We start from the raw sequence: 20,260 nt of genomic DNA on the forward strand, positions 1-20,260 counted from the left end.
TCCGGTAGGAATTTATTGAAATCACAAACTTGACGGGTGACTCTTGCACAATCGAAGTGCCCTGGAGGTTTTTTAGGGCGCTGAATCCATATATACAATGAAAAAATCAGTTTAAATAACACAAATCAAGATTTCACCTCAAAATTTTTCGCCATATTCTAGCACCAAAAAGTCCAAAAAATTGGACTAAAAACAACAACTTTTAAAATGTAAATCATATATAACATAAATTACTGAAATTATATATACCATTAATTTTTGTTTTGTGCACTCATATTTTCAAAGTTCAATTCATCTACATAAATTTTCAAACCATTAATTTGCAACATGATGATAAGCATAAAATATTTACTTATTTTTACACAAATATTGTTACACATATAGGTAAAGGTTTCCAGAATAATTATGAAATCTAATTATAATTTACACATCAAAGTACATTAAATATGCGCAAATCGAGAAGTGATGCTTTTATGAAGTTTAATAGCCAAACCTGCTGCAAATAAACATTAGGTTATCGTTAGGGTACCATTCAACACATTACGGTACCATAAAGTTCCACCTTTGGACATTTAGACGGAAGAGGCATAAGTGTACTGAAATTATATTCACATGCAAGTACTCGCAATAGGTTATGTATATTTACAAGATTGTAATAACTCAATTCTTGTGGTTATGAATAGAATGAATAACCTACGATTTTGGTAATGTACACTTGCAATTACATCACTAGTTACCTCACAAAGTGCTTGTGGGCCTAACTGATTTTTTAATTTAAGCTTTGCAGGCTGTATAGCGGATTATTCAACCGCTAACAAACCTACGATTTTGGTAATGTACACTTGCAATTACATCACTAGATTACCTCACAAAGTGCTTGTGGGCCTAGCTGATTTTTTAATTTGAGCTTTGCAGGCTGCCTAGCTGATTATTCAACCGCTAATAAACCTACGATTTTGGTAATGCAAACATCACTATATACCTCACAAAGTGCTTGTTGCCCTAGCTGATTTTTTAATTTAAGCTTTGCAGGGTGTCTAGCTGATTATTCAACCGCCACCCAAACCGCTGGCCTTTTTAGCCGTGGCTGGAGAAAGGAGATAAATTTACGTTTAATATTTCCCAATCTGACACCAGGATTAATTTTAAAACAGCTCAACAGGAGGGTAAAATCCCAACTCAGTTGAAACTTGCGAAACAGTTAGCAATTCCTTTTGTACCTTCCTCCGTTCAAAGAATATAGGACAATCAAGAGAAACACATTTGATTCCCTTCTCAACAAACCAATCACCCCCACCACAGTGTCTGCACACCTGAAACATGAAAATATAGTGTCAATTTCTAGTTGTCACTGCATAAATCATTGATTTAATGAAATTTAATACGAGCCAACGGCATATCAAACAGTATCCAAGGGCAGGAAAACTCTTTAAATGCTAAAATTGCCACAGAATAAAGAACCTCAAAATAGTATCTAGTCGCAAATTGGTCAGCCGGATTCAAATTCCAGAGACCTATTCTTTAAGCTCAAACAAAAAGGCAAGTTGAATAGCAACTATCCATGATCAACTAACAGATAACTTAAGGAAAGCTCAAAAAAGAATGATGTAAAGCAAGCTTTATACAGAAAATGAAACATTTACGCAAGCAGTACATTTACGCAATCCAGAAGAATTTTGCAAAACTACGCGGTTGAAAAACGGTCAAGAAGTCCCAAAAGCATTTTAGAAAAAATTAGGACATTATACTTTCAACTATATCTTTGATGTATTGTGTGTTTTGGAACGCAAGCTGAAAGATAAAATTCTTTTACAATGGGATCTTGTTATTTAAGTATAGATACTGAAAAGGATAAATATTTGTGTAAACCACCAGATGCATGACTACTGACCTAGTAAGCATAAATTATAAGGGAATCCATACCCAACAGTAAATCATGCAACCAGTACAAATATTTATTAATACCTATAGAATATAAAATTGCAGTAAATAGAGTAGCTACAATATTCTCCTAACTAGCAGTATATTTTAATGCTGAAAGAATTTCAAATATTATTTTCCAGACCACCAGCACACATAAAAGGGCCAAATCAATCTATTTCATGGGAATACGAAAGTCATTGAGGATGATTGTTGTTGAAAAGTGTAATTAGGTTCGGTTTTCATAATGACATATGTAATTGTGATTTTATGTAATTGATGCAAAGAAGAAAAATAAAATTATTATTGTAATGTCTCATGGGTTCAATGAGTGAGGAATTTTATTTTTAGGTAAAGCTCCCATTGTGAGCCCTTTGGATTGGTCATAAAGTCAAATTGAGTCAATGTCATGTATGAAGAACCCTTCTTGGGCATGTTACATATTTGTATAAGTCATTAAAAGAATAAAAGGTCCCTCCATGACCAAGCTAAAGACTCTCTTTCAAGTTGGCTTCAAGATGGAATAATGAAATTGCACCTAAAGACATGTCTCACCCTCAACTCATGTCGCCTTATTTGATGGGAAAACAACTATAAATAGGCAGCTCGGCCTCATTTCAGAAGCAAGATTTTCAGTGAAGAAGAGGTCTGAAAAAAGAAGTGCAAAAAGGTCAAAAAAGATAGTCCTATAACCAGCGAAGTAAAGCGAAGGAAAAGCAAAGTCTTTAGTAGTGTTTTTTGGGACTGTTTTGGGCTATTTCTTGTCACACGTGCAAAGAAAGAAGGCAACATCTGTTGTAGACGAAACCAAGAAGACTGCTCGAAGAGCCGAAGTAAATAAAATCACTTGTGAAGTCACATCAAAGGAGAAATCATCAAGTCATTAAGGAGAATTCATAAGAAGGTCTCCTCTCCAAGCGAAGTTGTAGCAAAGTGCAAAAGTTGGTCACACATATTGCAACTAGGGTTTCAACAAGAAGTTGATTTGCAGGTCTGATCCTAAAAGCCAAGATCTAAAGGATAGCCGAGAATGAAGGAGAATCACGCAGTTTGACTATAGAAGAAAAGAGGTCTTGTGTCTTGGTCTTGGAGAGGCAAATAGATCAAGGGTCTTGGTATTCATAATTGAAGTCTCTATAAGAAGAAGAATTCGTTTCGGTTTTTCCTCTCAAGTGGCAGAGGTTTTGGCCCTAGATGATAGCCTACATTGTGTCACATCTCTTTATGGTTTATGCATTAGTCACTGTTTGATGAAGAAGAACACTATAATAACATATAAGTAAAAAAAGATCCTAATCTAAGTAAAAAGCATTCACAAGCAGTAATCTATTATAGAGAAATCACCTAATTGCTATGCCCAAGATTTCTCACCATGGTATCAGAGTCGAGGTCAAAAATTCAAGGAAGGGCATCTTATCAAGGGACACTCAAGGTTCAAATCTCAAGGAAGGCATCAAAGTGAATCTAGAAGTCAAGATCTACAAGGAAGTAGCAAAACCCTAGTTGAAGAAAAGGTCTACATCAAATGGAAGTCTTGGGAACCTCCAGTTATCATCAAAAGATCACAACGACCCTCATTAAGTTGTAGAGATCTACGAATCAAAGTAGCTTGAAGTTTTCCAAGAGAAACATTTCCAGATCAAGATCACATCATCATCTTGAAGAAAGTAAAAAACCCTAGATCAATCAAAGAAGCATTCCTGGGCTCTGCTCTTAATCATTTTGAAGTAGAAGTATCTTGAATACTATTCATCAAAAGGTGTTTTCATCATAAAAAAGCCAATCTCCTTTTTATTGAAGAAAGGATTTCATCTCGAAGAAGATAATCCAAAGGCATTAAGACATCTTCACCAATCATCATCATCAAAGGGATCAAGTTGAAGAATTCATTTCACTTGACAAGTATCTTTTCTTCTATAATCTAATCTAGTAAAATGACTTCATTTTGCAAGGAGATCTATAAGCTAGTTGGTTCATCGAACTTCCTTACATGGAAAAGGAGGATAGACATAGTCCTCAAAGAAAATAAAGTCATTGATCATGACAACGAAAAAGTCTCCAAACCATTTGAAGGTCAAGCACTATCTGAATACATGGAAAGGGATCTAACGTCTCAAGAGATTCTTATGGAGTCCGTCAAAGATCCCCTCATTCCCTATATAGGAGAGCTGGAGACACCAAAAGAGATATATGATAAACTGGTAGAACTATTCTCTGAAAGTGCGATAAGAAAGGTCATATTACTTAGATCTAATCTATTCAAATTAAAGGTATCAAAGGATGAAGGGATATCTACATGTCTTTCAAAAGCATCTCAAATAAGAACTCAACTACAAGATCTAGGAGAAATGATATCTAATAAAGAAATGGTCTCCATTGTTCTAAATGCATTAACTAATGAACAAGGTAACCTTGTATCAAATGCACGTAAGGAGAAAAATGTTATCCCATTCAACAACTTTTGGTTTCTATGCAAGATAGAAGAAGACAAGTTGAAGGCAAAAAGTGATAAAGGGCCAAGTGAAAGAGGTCAAACATTTACTAAAAGGAAAGGGAAGTTCAGGAAGCATAGTTCTCAAGAAAACTTGGCTAATATTTGATGCTAAGGGTGTCAAGAATATGGGCATTACAAGAGAGATTGTCCTTAGATCAAGGACAATATCAAAAGAGGAAGAGAAGAAGTCCATATCATCGAAGAAGTGGAGGAAGTTGAAAAGAAGAAGACCAAGAAAGAGGAAGTAAGAGATCTCTAATATGACTAAGATAGTCTTCCTCACCTAAGTTCTTTTCAAAGTTCCCGTTCTTAAGTCTTCTGTTGTAAGATATGGCTATCATGATTCACTAAGAAAAATGATGGGATGCATCATGGCATCATAGAAGCATTGAAAGCAAGAGCTCGTGACATCATCATAGAAAAGCATAAAAAACGGTTGAAATTGAAGTCCATGGCAATCACCCAGGGAAGGATATAGCTCTTGGAAACCTCATTTGTAACATAGGTGGTACTTATGGAAAAGAAGGAAAAGGTCATCTAGTATAAGGCTCATCATACATCTGCCAAAAGGAAACATGGATGAGGATACTCAAGATTCTCTATTGGAATCTTCTCGGAAGGTTCGCCAATCAAAAGGAAACAAGGGTTTCATCAAGAATTACAAACTTGTGGAATTCATGGGATGATGGTATGATGACAAAAGAGGTGAAGCAGATCAAGGGATTGAAGATCTTTAAATCAAGGAAGTTGTTGAAGGAATTCTAGATGACATAAAGGAAAATGAGGTATGTATGCTTACATTCGATATTGTAGAGTCATGTCATATGGTTGCACGTAAACATGGATAAATGCTTTATCTCAAGAGCATGATCAAGGATCTCCTCCTTCGAAAGAATGCAGGAAGGTATGGGTCACACATTCACTAGATGAAAATATGTCCTCATATGTAATATGAGGTGGTTGACAATAATTGGAGGAACTCTGATTGGAAGTTCCTGGGAATGAAATGTGTGAAGAAAGAAAGGAAGAGATCGTGGAATATGCAACCATGGAAAAGGAAATCAACATCCAAGGACTAGAAGATTTGACTAGGATATCTCCATGAAAGATATGAAGACTCTGCTACAGTTTGAAAAAGAAAGAGACCCTTAATAGTATATATCTTGTGAGATGTTGATACATGTGGATATTGGTAGCCACCCGCCTATTCCACTTGGACCCCCAACACTGTCTCTTTTAGTTTTTCGCCTTCCTTAATTGTACATAATTTACTATTTTTGGTAGTTTTTCGGGTCCTGAACTTCTGGAGCCGTTTTAAGGCCCTAAACGACGTTTTAAGGGAAAACGGAGAGACTGAAAACATCCCAAACTAGTTTACTTGCTTGTTTTCAGCTTCCTCTTTGAAATATTCGAAATGAGGTATTCTGATAGCCAAACAGAGGTCATATGCCAAAGTTACGACCCGGGAAGCCTATGTACCAATTAACCCAAATGGGGCCCACAAGTTTGGTGCTTCATCTCCTAGGGTTAGGTTTTTGGATGTTTAGGGTTTTCCACTATTTCTCAATAATAAATAGGCATTTGAGCCTCGTTGTAACACAGTTCAAGGGTAGGTAGGCAGCACATCTCTTATCAGAAATAAGCTACCATCGCCCGAGCTGGTTTATTTCCATTCTATTTGTAAGCATATTTCAATATTTTGATATTAATGAAGTGAAGTGTTATTTCAGCTGCATTTCTATACTTATGGTTATATGTGTAATTTGTTGTGTTCCTATTTAAGTTTGGATCAGTGACATTAGAGCAATCTTCTCTTTCTCTGTTTTTCTTTGCATGTCCCCAACGAGGTCAAAGTATAAGGAGTTAGGGCTCGATCTGGTTGAACCTTTTCAAGACCAGCCTCGCAAACCCTGACGACCTCCCATGGCAGAAGAAAAGAAAGACAAGGGCACAGGAGATCCTTTCAAAATATTGCTCCAGGAAGCCCTCGAGCGACAGAGGAACGCAATGATGGATAACCTGTTGAAATTTTTGAATCTAACATGTTAGAAATCCCTACTGCATTACTGGTTTATTTTCTCCTACTTTTTCTTTTCATTAACAAGTTATTTATAAATATAAATACTGAAATAAACACCACAAATGCAGCCTTAACACATATACAGATCAACAACTAAAATAACCAAGACAAACACACAAGGGACATCGTTATTTTTGGACAATCATCCTCGGAAAAACCCAATACGGGAAAACCAGTGCAGCAGATATGAGGGTTTTATTATTATGCAATTTTTGAATACAACTAGGGTGCCAAAAATGGCTCACCCAACAGAAAATGCCCTCGATAGTAGTACCTCTCCTCGGAGACAGAGATTTCGGCTGATTAGTCACTGGATGATAAATCCCACAGCAATTATGGCAGCTCCTTAGCTAGACAGTGAAAGATGCTACAGGCTTTTCCACTACTCTGCATCACTCTGCTAGGGAATGTGTCACCCTCTTAGCTCACCAGCACTCAGTCTGCCCCACGAAAATCACCTAGTGTTGCCTCTTGGCTTTGCGTCAGCTCTGCTAGCCTCTGCGCAGCTACTGATGCCTTTGCGTCAGCCCCTTGGCTCTCTGCGTCAACCCTCTGGCCCTTTGCATCACCCACGCTGGCCTCCTCAACTTCTGCGTAAGTCCTAGCTGCCTCTGTGTCAACCTCTCCAGGCTCTTCAACCCTCTGGCCCTCTGTGTCACCCACGCTGGCCTCCTTAGCTTCTGCGTAAGTCCTAGCTGCCTCTGCGTCAGCCTCTCCAGGCTCTGTGCTGTCTCTCTGGCACTATCTCTACCTCTCTGCTATGTATTCTCGACCTCGTGCCAAACTGCCCCTCGCTGCAACAGATCACTAGCTCAATTCTCTCAACAAAACCCCGCTCCAGAAAATCGAACTAACTGATCAATTTGGTGTGTCTCCAACTGACCTTCAAGCCTCCTCTTATACTTTTCCTGTTGAGTCTTCAGTGGCCGAGATTAAGTCCCTAATCAACGACTAAGATTAGATTTGGCTTGATCCATGTCATTTAGAACATTTGCACCCAGTTTTATATTAATACCCATTAATATTTTAATTTTCCTAAGTTTAGTCTTAGGAACCCCATTAAAAATATTAATTATTTTAATATCTCTCCAACAGGGTGGAATTTCCCCAAACGATTTCTAAGTCTTGAAGATCTTATGTGCCTTAGCCTCTCCACCAATTTTCATTGCTAGAGCACATTCGATGCTACCACAAATCAACATTTCCTTGCCCAAATCCTTCGACGGTTACCCATAGGCGACGCATCTTCATCCAGCAACCACTCTGGAGGCGCCACTCTTTTCAAGGTACAAGTTAACTTTGATATTCCCATATTTGAGGGCCAAATAGATGCAGACATCATAGATAAATGGTTGAATCTATTGGAAGGATATTTTTCAGTTCATGACTTTTCCAATTGGGAAAAGATTACTTTTTCACTTCTCAAAGCCACCCCACACGTCAAGGACAAGTGGGAAACCATTGTGAACAAAAGGAAGAGAGGGAATCCTCGTAGTTTTCAATGGCAACCACTTAGGATTCTTTCCGAGATGCCATCAAGGAACAATATTACCCTGTCGAGGGCTATGAAGATAAATACATAAAGCGGACCACACAACGGCAAGGGACCAAGATGTGTCGGAGTTCACAAATGTTTTCCATACCCTCCGCACAAAGTTGGGTATCAAGGATTCTGAGCAGCATTTGGAACTCAAGTATCGAGGCTATCTACAAAAGTACATCTAGGACGAGATGAAGTTCCTGGACATCTCCTCGCTCAGCATGACATGCTGATATGCTGTCAAGATTGAGCAGAAGTTTAAACAGAAGAAGCAAGACTTTGGATTTGCGAATATGAAGCAAGGAAAAGGCGCCCCCAAACCACAAAGCAAAGGCCAAATCCAAGGCGGAGCGACCCAGTATAACCCAGCGAAGCCGCAAGTAAAGAACAACACCATGAAGACAAAGAACATAGGAAAGTGGTGTGAGTTCCATAAGAGCTCCACTCACACCACAAGTGAGTGTCGGGCCAAGTAATCACTGGTGGCCAAGCTGAAGGCTTCCAAATCAGAAGCATGTTCCAACTTTGAGTTAAAACTCGACAAGGGGAACGACAAAGGAAAGAAGATCATTGATGTGGAGCCTAGTGCCACAGTGGTCACCACCAAGATCCAGAAGAATGAGCTTGAAGATCCAGAGGAGGGGGAATGCCTCTTCCACTCACAAATGTGGGTGAAAGGTTCTCCACTGCAGTTCATTGTCGACAGCGAGAGCCAAAAGAACCTCATTTCAGCAAAGGTTGTGAAACAGTTGGCCTACCGACAACAGCAAATCCGCAGTCATACAACATCGGGTGGCTTCACCAAGGACGAGATCTTCGCGTCAGCTAGCAGTGCCACCTTCCCTACAACATCAAGCCCTTCACGAATGAGGCACCATGTGTTGTCGCTCCCCTTGAAGTTTGTGATGTATTATTAGGACAACCATACTTGTGGAAGCGACATGCTGTAAATGAGTCTAGACCTCGCTCTGTGATTATTACTTTGGGCAATAAGTTGTACAAGATACCGGACGTAGCCCCACCTACTGCCATCTCTTTGATCACCGCAAAGCAATGCAGCAAGATCATTTCCCAGACCAGGAAATTTGTTTTCCTTATGATTCGCCTTAGGGCAAGAAGAAGGTTGTGGCCATGACTTCTAGACAGGGCTCCTCCACACAACAATAACAGATGGACAAGGTCGTGGAGGAGTACAGGGACATTTTCGCCTCACCTACAGGGGTACCTCTACACTGTTAGGTCAAGCACTCCATCGATCTAACCTCGGGCGCGCCGCTACCCAATGGACCGATCTATCGACGCTCTGTTCTGGAGAATGATGAGATCAAGAGGCAAATTCAAGAGTTGTTTCAGAAAGGGCACATCAGGCCAAGCTCATCACCCTATGGGAGCCCGATTGTATTGGTATAGAAGAAGGATGGGACCCGAAGATTCTATATTGACTATTGAGTGTTGAACAAGATCACTGTCTGGAATAGGTACCCAATCCCACGGATTGATGACCTTCTGGACCAGCTCAAGGGGGCCAAATATTTCAGCAAGATTGACTTGAAGTCTGGTTATCACCAGGTGCCTATCGAACCCTCTGATGTGTGGAAGACTGCCTTCAAATCCAAGGAGGGCCTTTCCATATGGTTGGTCCTTTTGGGTTGACAAATGCCTCCGCAACCTTCATGAGATTGATGGACGACATCTTGTGACCCTTCACCAATGCATTCGCGGTGGTGTATTTAGATGACATCTTGATCTTCAACTAGAGTTGGGAAGAGCACCTCTGCCATATTGGACAGGTCCTTCAAACCCTACAACAATACAAGTTGTTGCCAATTTGGAGAAATTCACTTTTGGCATGACCTAGGTTCAATATTTGGGGTACATCATGGATGAGCAGGGTGTGCATGTGGACCTAGCCAAGATACAAGTCATTCGGGATTGGCCAACCTAACAACTTTAACAGAGCTCCACAGCTTATTGGGTCTTTCTAATTTCTACCGCAGCTCCGTGTTAGGGTTCTCTCATATCACTTGGCCTTTAAGTCAAGTCACCAAGGGTGGAGCGAAAGCAAAGTTTTTTTGGTCTGAAACCCAACAAAAGGTGTTTTCCGAGTTGAAGCATCGCCTCTGCTTTGCACCAGTGCTCACATTACCAAACCTACAACAACCATTTGAGATTGAGACAAACGCCTTCGACTATGTAGTTCTTACTCAGCAGGGGCATCCAATGGCTTACCACAGTGAGACACTTTCAGACACAGTCTGAAAGTATCCCACTTACGATAAATAAATGTATTCCATTGTGCAGGCCTGTCGTCAATGGAAGCATTACATTTTGGGGAAGGAAACAATCATCCACACAGACCACCGACCCCTGCAGTTCATACAGACACAAGGGAAGTTGCAAAACGATCACCATCATAAATGGTCCACATACCTGCAACAATTCCATTTGAACATTAAGTACAAGAAGGGCAACACCAATAATGTTGCAGACTGCCTCAACCGACCACTAGTCATGGCGCTGATCACTATGCTCGACTCCTGTGGGCACAAGACTTCGGGGTGGCCGCATCTTTACGAGAGCGATCCAGAATTCGACAACACATACCAGACACTCCTAGAAGGTAAGCAAGTTCAAAATTTTCACCTCCAGGATGCACTGTTATGCCACCTGGGACACATTTGTGTTCCTTCAAGCGAGCGTGCCAAGATGATTTGGGAGGCGCACTACAATCAGGTTGTTGGACATTTCGGAGTAGAGAAAACAGTGGCAGTACTGCAGAAGTAATTTTTTTTGCCTAACCTTCATCAAGATGTTGGGAGGTACATTAAATCTTGCATTGCCTGCACCATTGCCAAACCAACCATCAAGAAGCAAGGCCTATATACTCCTCTGCCTACTCCTAGTCGACCTTGGGAATCCATCTCCATGGATTACATGTCGGGCCTTCCTTCTACTAAGCACGACAATGACTGCATTTTCGTGGTCGTCGACAAATTCTCTAAGATGACCATCATGGTGGCCTGCAAGAAGAGTATCACAATAGAGGCCACTACTAAGATCTTCTTTGAGTGAGTGTGGGTACACTTTGGGATCCCACAGTCCATTGTATCTGATCGAGACAGCAAATTCCTAAGTACATTTTGGTCAAGTCTCTGGTCGATGCTGGATACCAAACTCATTAAGTCCATGACTTTCCATCCCCAAACTGATGGCCAAACAGAAGTAGTCAACAAGATGATCATACACATTTTGCGCATGTACAACTTAAAGCATCCATGCACATGGGATGAAAGCCTCCCCTATGTCTAGCACAACTACAACAGAGCTCTCCACAGCTCAACGGGCCATAGCCCCTTTCAGGTAGGGCTGGGATTTCAACCATTATGTCCCATTGATGTGGCCATACCATTTGCAGCTACTCAAGCAGATTTGGCTCATGTCCAGTTCGAAGCCGATAAGGCTAACAACTTCATTGAGCGCATTCAACACATCTGCCAGCAAGTCCATGATATATTGGACAGAGCCAATGCTAAGTATAAGCAGCGCCATGATCAGCATCGGTGCCGCACAAATTCCAGAAAGGCGACAAAGTTTGGCCACATTTGCAGAAAGAGCACCTCGCTGGACCCCACTACAAGCTTCACCTCTCCGATATGGTCCATACACCATCACCAAGGTTGTTTCGAGCTTAGCATTCCACCGTTCCTTGCTCTACACCCAGTGTTCAATGTAGACTTCCTTCAGCCATGCTTTCCACCATTGTTGGACACATCCGATGTTGCAGAACAACTCACACCAACAGAGCTAAACCCAGACTACATGGAACATGCCACAACTGATCAGATCATCGACATAGATCAAGAACACTCAGCAGCAGAAGATCCAACTATATTGGGTTGTCAAAGCTGGCCAACTCCTTCACCAAGGCAAGTGGCTCACCAAGGACCAACTTCAGCAGAAGTTTCCCCATATCATGGAGGCACTCAACGCAATGGGAACCATTGCTTCCTAAGGATGGAGAAATGTTCTAGGTTTGGATATCGGTGGCCACCCGCCTATTCCACTTGGACCCCAACACTGTCTCTTTTAGTTTTTCGGTTTCCTTAATTGTAGCACAATTTATTATTTTTGGCAATTTTTCAGGTCCTAAACTTTCGGAGCCGTTTTGAGGCCTTAAACGATGTTTTTAGGGAAAACGTAGAGACCGAAAACATCCAAATTGGCTTCTCATTTTTTTTCAGCCTCCTCTTCGAGATCTTCGAAATGAGGTATTATCGTAACCAAACGGAGATCGTATGCCAAAGTTACGACCCCGGGAAGTTTATGTACCAATTTACCCAAACAAGGCCCACAGTTTTGGCACTTCATCTCCAAGGGTTAGGTTTTTGGATGTTTCGGGTTTTCCACTGTTTCTCAATAATAAACCATCTCAATAGCATTTCCAAGGACATCAAATTTACAATGGAGATTGAAGAGAATAATTGCATCTCTTTCCTGGACATCCTCCTCTTAGAAATAAGGATGGTTCCATAGGTCACAAAGTGTTCAAGAAAAAGACGCATACTGATAACTATCTCCATGCAGATTCCCACCACCACCCAGCTCAAAAAATGGGTGTTCTTCAAACCCTCTTCACTAGAGCATGTAGAATTTCAAATGAGAGCCACACCGAGGAAGAAATCACCTACTTAAAGAGAACATTTTCCAAACTAGGATACAATAATAAAGATATCTTCAACAATAAAGATATCTTCAAAACTTATTAAATAAACAATTCACTTATACATAAAACAAATATAAATAATGCATTCAAGCAATTAACTAAAGCAATTAATAAAAAACTATAATAATTATATCCATGTATAATAAATAAAATTAAAAAGAACTTTATAATATATCAGAAAAATTATAAGAATATATTAAATATTAAAAATCTAGTTAATTCAAATCATTGGGTTGGTCAGCTCACATACTTGACATCTCACACAACCATAACCATATTTATCACTACTGTCTCTCTTCTTTGTAAATCAAGTCCTAATGATGAGTCTTAGTCTAGACTCGAAACGTCGACAAAGTAAAGATGAAAACTGTGGAATATCCGAATTTAGATTCTAAAAAACCACACCACAGAAATCTACAATCCATAATAAATAGGCCTTTGAGCCTCATTGTAACACAATTCAGAGGCAAGTAGCCGCCACATTTCTTCTCAGAGATAAACTACCATCGTCCGAGCTAGTTTATTCCCATTCTATTTGTAAGCATATATTAGTATTCTAATATTAATGAAATGAAGTGTTATTTCTGCTGCATTTCTATATTTATGGTTATATGTGTAATTTGTTGTGTTCCTGTTTAAGTTCAGATCAGATGTGCCATGCATATGCAGGATGTTGATGCAAAGTAGGAGATGTCATAATGGAAGACCATCACAAAGGTAATTTTGATTTAAGTGTTCATTTCTTATATCTGGATGGGCTTATGCAAGGTTGTTGAGGAACGATCTATGGATATCTTCCACTACCAATGCCCATAAAGTAGGATGGAAAGATCCTTGAGGAAACATGGCATGAAGGAAGCTCAGATATGAACTAATGGATCACTTTCGGATGAAAGGAACAATGACATGACTGACTCATGGATGAAAGTGATGGATGGTCTGTGCCCTACGAAGAAGTCCCAAAACATGAAGACTCCCGAATAAAGAAAAGTTCATGACATCATGAGAAGGATTTCTTCAAGCAGTTGGTTGTCCCATCATCTCCACCTGAGGAGCTGTTGTGAGTCCCTAATTAAGAGATAAACCTAGAAACAAGTTTCTTACTTGGTAGAAACTTGGAAGCAAAATTTCTAAGCCAAGAGGGAGCTTAGATACATTCCTTCATTGGAATAGGTATGTCCTCCCTAATTAAGAGGGAGCGATAGACACACCATTCTTGTCTTCACTTGGGAAGATAGAATGGAGGATTGGGTAAACATCTAGGCATCCGATGCTCTTTGAGGATTGGGAATCCAAGATAAGAATAGTCCTAGTGGAACACACCATGAGAACCCGGGTGGGGTATGTTCCGAGAGAGACAATGATGAGGGTGTCTATACATCATTGGTCTCGTCAGCATTGAGCTCAGATCTTGTGGAGAGATAGAGTTGTTAGCTTCTTATGTGACATTGCTAGTTGATATGAAGCTAAACAAATGGGTTACCAATCAGACTCTTCTTATGAGAATTCTTCAGATTGAGAATGTCCAAGTACCTTGTATGGATTATGAACACCTCCCTAGTTAAGAGGGAGCGTTAAAAATGTAACTAGGTTCGGTCTTCATAATGACATATGTAATTGTGATTTTATGTAATTGATGCAAAGAAGAAAAATAAAATTATTTTAGTGCTTGTCTCATGGGTTTCATGAGCAAGGAATTTTATTTTAGGTATGGCTCCCATTGTGAGCCCTTAGGATTGGTCATAAAGTCAATTTGAGTCAATGTCATGTATGAAGAACCCTTCTTGGGCATGTTACATATTTGTATAATTCATTAAAAGAATAAAAGGGCCCTCCAAGACCACGCTAAAGACTCTCCTTCAAGTCCGCTTCAAGATGGAATACTAAAACTGCACCTAAAGACATGTCAGCTCACCCTCAACACATGTCGGCTTATTTGATGAGCAAACAACTATAAATAGGTAGCTCGGCCTCATTTCAGAAGCAAGATTTTCGGTGAAGAAGAGCCCTGAAACAAGAAGTGTGAAAAGGTCAAGAAAGATAGTCCTATAACCAGCAAAGTAAAGCGAAGGAAGAGCGAAGTCTTTAGTACTATTTTTTGGGACTGTTTTAGGCTATTTTTTCTCACAGGTGCAAAGAAATAAGGCAACATATGTTGCAGAAGAAACCAAGAAGATTGCTAGAAGAGTCGAGGTCAATAAGATCACTTATGAAGTCAAATCAAAGGAGAAGTCATCAAGTCGAATTAAGGAGAAGTCATAAGAAGGTCTCCTCTCCAAGCGAAGTGGTAGCAAAGTGCAGAAGTTGGTCACACATACTGCAACTAGGGTTTCAACAAGAAGTCGAGGGTTGCAGGTCTGATCTTAAAAGTCAAGATCTAAAGGATAACCGAGAAGGAAGGAGAATCAAGAAGTTTGGCTATTGAAGAAAAGAGGTCTTGTGTCTTGGTCTTGGAGAGGCAAATAGGTCAAGGGTCTTGGTCTTGGTATTCGTCAATTGAAGTCTATAAGAAGAAGAATTCATTTGGGTTTTTCCTCTCAAGTGGGAGAGGTTTTGGCCCTGGCTGATAGCCTACATTGTGTGTCTCTTGTCTCTTTATGGTTTATGCATTGATAATTGTTTGATGAAGAAGAACATTATAATAACATAAGTAAAAGAAGATCCTAATCTAAGAAGTAAAAAGCATTCACAAGCAGTTATCTATTAGAGAAATCATCTAATTGCTATGCCCTAGAATTCTCAACAATTAGGGCATTACAAAATCACTCTTGGCAATTGGACACTTGTTTTATACCATGGATATTGCTTCTTGGAGAAAAAGTGGTTGTGCATTTTTCCACGATATTTTCCATTGCATGTGCAAGGTCTGAGGACAAATCAAAGGCAACTCAAGGGAAAAACCACTATCCCCTTGGTTTGTCTTCCCACTCTTCAAGATGAATCTAATCACCAATAGGGGGGCTTCCCTAAATGAGGCACTGATATTATGTGGCTTAGAGGGGGTCAACGTAAGGGGGATAACATTCCTATGTTTGTATGTATGCCTACCCAGGTGATACTCTGTTCTACTAAGGGCTGGAATTTCCTCAATAATATATTCACTGGATCTTCTTCTTACCTCAGCACTCAAAACATTAGACAACACTCTCACGAGAATAACACTTGCAACTTTGAATGGTAAAACCCTGGTCTGTATTTAGACTATAATTTTAAGTGAGAAAATAAAGCTTAATTTAGTTATGTAATACATCTAAATTTTTCAATCACAGTCAATGGAGTTATCAAATTGTAATGACAACTTTAAAACCAACATTTAAATTCAGGTTTGATTTTCTGTGTTGTTAAAACTCGTAGCATCGGTCATAACCAGATTTGGCTAGATAGCAATATTTGGAGTATATAACTAGTATGCTTTTATATAATCAACAGGTGCTTAATCATAATTTTTCGCCCTAAAATCCTTGTGTGAAGTATGAGCCCTTGACAAGCCATAAACATGTGTAATGTAAAACAATTTGACCATTGTAGAAACCTAATTAATATACTACCATACCCATGTCACCTGAAGCTTCCTCCCCACCTCCATTTCTTTTACGGAAACTAGTATGAGATGCCCTAGAAACTCCCCAAAAAGGTGTGTTGTTGCCCAAAACGAAAAATTCCCAGAAACGTTTTTGCGATGTTTGCAAGCCATAAACATGTGTAATGTAAAACAATTTGACCATTGTAGAAACCTAATTAATATGCTACCATACCTATGTCACCTGAAGCTTCCTCCCCACCTCCCATTTCTTTTACGAAAACTAGTATGAGATGCCCTAGAAACACCCCAGAAAGGTGTGTTGTTGCCCAAAACGAAAACTTCCCAGAAACATTTTTGCGATGTTTCCCATAAGACGAACATTGTTTTCAGATTTGCATAGTATATTTTTTACGAACAATTTGTAAGCCCCAAACATTTTGAGACCTATTGATCACTACGTGTCAACGACCCATAGTAGTGCACCCCCTTTTTTTGCAGAAGGGATAGTCCCTGATTGATGTGTTCGTGCCGCCCAGCTATCATCATCAGCTTGATCATCATCTTATAATGTAAACCCAGTATGCATGTGTATAATGTAAATAATCTCAGCAGATCCGTGTCATGTATGTAATCACCTAGGTAAACCTACTTTTCTGGTGACGATCTACATTCCGAGAGGTTTTTTGTCTCACCGATCCAGTCTCAGATGGTCGATAGAGTTTTTCTTCAGCCTTACCCCAAAGCCAGAATGGATTTTGTCATTGGGATATTAGGGTAGTCCTAGTGTTCTAGATCGAGTCTATGTAAAAGTGATTTGGGAATAATCCTAACTATTTGGTTAGGTTATTTTATTACAAATTGCTTGATCTGCTAGATTATATTTGTGTCGCAGAACTGGGTAGTCTGTGAGGGTCTTTTGCAAATGGGTTTTCCCCCTTGAGATGTAAAAAATGTAAAAATCATGATGTAAAGTGTCTTGAGGGTTAGAAAAATAATTTATCCCCTCATAAGTTAATTAATTAAATTTTCTGGCCAAAACTAATTAAAATCCTAACCCAAAAAATTGATTAATTCTAGGTCCTACGTAAATTTAAATTCTCCGAAGGAAAAATTCGTTGGTAAATTAATTATTTTGCTAAATTTTAAGCCTTTGGTCCCTGGGGTTAAGTCAAAGTCAAAATTTTGACGAAATTAATTCAAAAATTTAATTTTTGAATTAATTAAAATGCATTTAATTGAAAAATTCGAATTTCCTCAATAATTTAAAATTTCGACGAATGAGATTAAAAGAAATTTTAATCCTCATCAATAGTCGAGATTGCTTTGACGAAGATCACTCGAACTAGCGAGGATTTATCTTTAAAAAGGAGGTCATTTGTCAGTCAGTATCATTCTATCTTTTGATCGTGTACTAAACGAAAAGCTCTCTTGTAATATTTTTATGAGCAATAAAGAAAGACTTTGGGGTTAATTTCTGCTGGTGTTATTCTTCATGGAAATAATGAGATATGTCATTTTCATGAATATATTTCTTTTTAGCCATTGATGATAGCTTTCTAAAGAGTCATTTGAATACAGGTATCTTTTGCTCAGTCACTAGGGTTTGAATGATAATTCAAGTTTTGAATATAATAGCAGGTATCTCTATTTATCTGAATTTTATTATCGTTTTCTCACTCTATGTTGATGGTTGAATTGAGTTTTGCAAGAAAGTCTTGATTTTTGGATCATCGGGCATTTGGAGAAGTTCTTGGTTGAACCAGCCAATTCCTGATCCGTATTTTTTGAAGAGCCCAGCTTGATTTGATCCCGTGCTTATCATAAGATATTTTTTTTATGGGTGATGCATGAAGGATTTTGAGCTCAGTACATCCTCTAAAACTCAAAAAAAAAATGTGCTAAATCGATATATCTGCCTGCTGAGAGCCTCAGATTATCAAATCTGGAAGCGGAGATGGACTCACGCTCCTTAGATCTGATAGATCTGCCATTCATGTACATAGATTTGTAATTATTTTCAATTTTCTAACTTGGGTTATAGTTTTTTTTGGGGTCATTGTATATATCGTTTGGGTGTTTCTTGTTGTCCTACAACTGCAGATCCGAAGGAAAAAACTGTGCAGAGTCTAAATCTAGGCCCTGGAGGGTAAGATCTGGATCTTTGGTGTTCATCAAAATCGTTTTCCAAGGATATTATCTAGCATTTTGCAGTCCAAGGGTTTTAATTTTTTTTTTAAATCTAGAAAATTTTATAAGGGTTCCAAAATTCTTAAATTTGGAAATTTTGTGAGGGTTTCATGGTTTCATAAATAAGTCTGAAGCAGAAGATTTTAACATTTTAATTAGAAATTCTGGGGTTTTCTGGCTACCATTTGTCTGAGTTTTTCGATCTGCTGGTTGGGTTTTTGTTTCACTACAAAAATTTCGATAGGAACCCTCTCTTTTTTCCCTCTGTTATCTGCGTTTTCCATCTGCATTCAAAACCTCATTTCTGTCGCTGCCATAGCTTGCGGATTCCTCGGCCCTCATTCCATAGCTCTTTGTTCTGTCCTCGACTCCAAATCAAACCCTCCGCTGCCAGAACATCCCTTTGTCGTTTTTCCCTTCCTTCTAAGCGCTCCAAACAGCTCCACGTTCTTCCTATCTGCAACTCTCACCTTTCTTCCAGCCCCAGGCCTCCTCACACGTCCATTTCGTTGCTCTGTCTGCAGCCGTCAAGCTCCAAACCTGCAAAACGTAACTCATTGCCCTTCACCTTATCCGCAGTCCTCCATTCGCAGCTCCATCTTCCCTCGCGCTGCATCTCTTCCCTTCTCTTGCTGCCTAACCTTCTCCGCGGCTCCCTTCAGCTGCTCATTCACGCTGCCCTCACCATCCTGCTCTTTCCTCCGTCCTCGTTCTCCTCCATCTGCCGTTGTCCAATGTCTCGAGCTAAAGCTGCAGCAGCATAATAATACAAGCTTTTGATTTTTTTTATTTGTATGTACATACTTTATGTTTAGGGTTTAAGTTTGGTTATTTCTTTTTCTTTTTTTATTATTTTCGATTTCATGTAATTAAGACTTTAGAATCATTAAGTTTGAAAGTTAAAAAAAAAAGGGAATTTCGATTTCGTTTTCACTTTTATTTTGATCCGATTATGTTTCATTTTTTATTTTTTATTTATGATTTTAATTTCGGCTCAAAAAATATAAAAGTAACAAAAAATCTAAAAAATATAAAAAATAAAAATTATTTTGACATTTGATTTAAAATTCTAAAAATTAAAAAAATCATAACATTTAAAATTCCTAAAAAAAATTAAAATTAAAAAATCATTAAAAATTCTAAAAAAATTCTTAGGAATTGAATTAAAAGAAATAAATTAAAGGGATTTGCTTTCACATTAAAATTTTTTATGTGGCCTATGGCCCATTAAAATTTTAATTTGTTTAATCCTTTGATTCACTTCGATTTATTTATTTATCACATTGAAGTTATTGCCTAAGAAATAATTAAAATTTAACCTAAAGTTCTTTAGTATTATTTGGTGATTAAATGCATTTTTTATATTTCTCTATGGTCAAGATGCTATAAATGTTTTAAATTATATTGGCTATAAGAGGAAGTTAATTGTTTTAGATCTAAATTCCATTAAGTGAAAATCATTTTAAATCTGGAATCTCTTGCATATTAAAGCCATTATTCCTCACATATTGGAAAATTGTTCTGGATAACTTGTTTTACGTAATCTATGGTTCTTTCAAATTAAAGGCACTAGTCTATAAATCATCTCTAGTTGGTGGTCCTGTCTTGGTTGCATTAGTGTTTAAACTATTCATCTGAGTTAATCAAGTTTCATTTAAATTCATCGAGTTGTTCATCATTAAAATCTCTTAGAGCCCGTGTTCCACATGCTTTCTCATTCACTAACCTTAGGGACTACCCGTCGAGTTTCATTTAAATTCATCAAGTTGTTCATTATTAAAATCTCTTAGAGC

The 20,260-nt window shown here is 38.7% G+C and overlaps 1 protein-coding gene across 1 annotated transcript in view; it reads right to left on the minus strand.

Moving 5' to 3' along the window:
* Positions 1-730: 730 nt before the first annotated feature.
* Positions 731-20,260, minus strand: part of REV3 (recovery protein 3) — a 410,344-nt gene continuing 390,814 nt past the window's right edge. Inside the window, exon 22 of the mRNA XM_089402764.1 lies at positions 731-1,313. Coding sequence (XP_089258890.1) covers positions 1,146-1,313 — 168 coding nt within the window. The 3' untranslated portion in view covers positions 731-1,145. The remainder of the gene's footprint in view (positions 1,314-20,260) is intronic.

Source organism: Pinus tabuliformis, chromosome 2_1 (genome assembly GCF_031772625.1).
Source record: "Pinus tabuliformis cultivar Carrire ecotype Pingquan chromosome 2_1, CPIR1, whole genome shotgun sequence".
NCBI classification, from domain to species: domain Eukaryota; kingdom Viridiplantae; phylum Streptophyta; class Pinopsida; order Pinales; family Pinaceae; genus Pinus; species Pinus tabuliformis.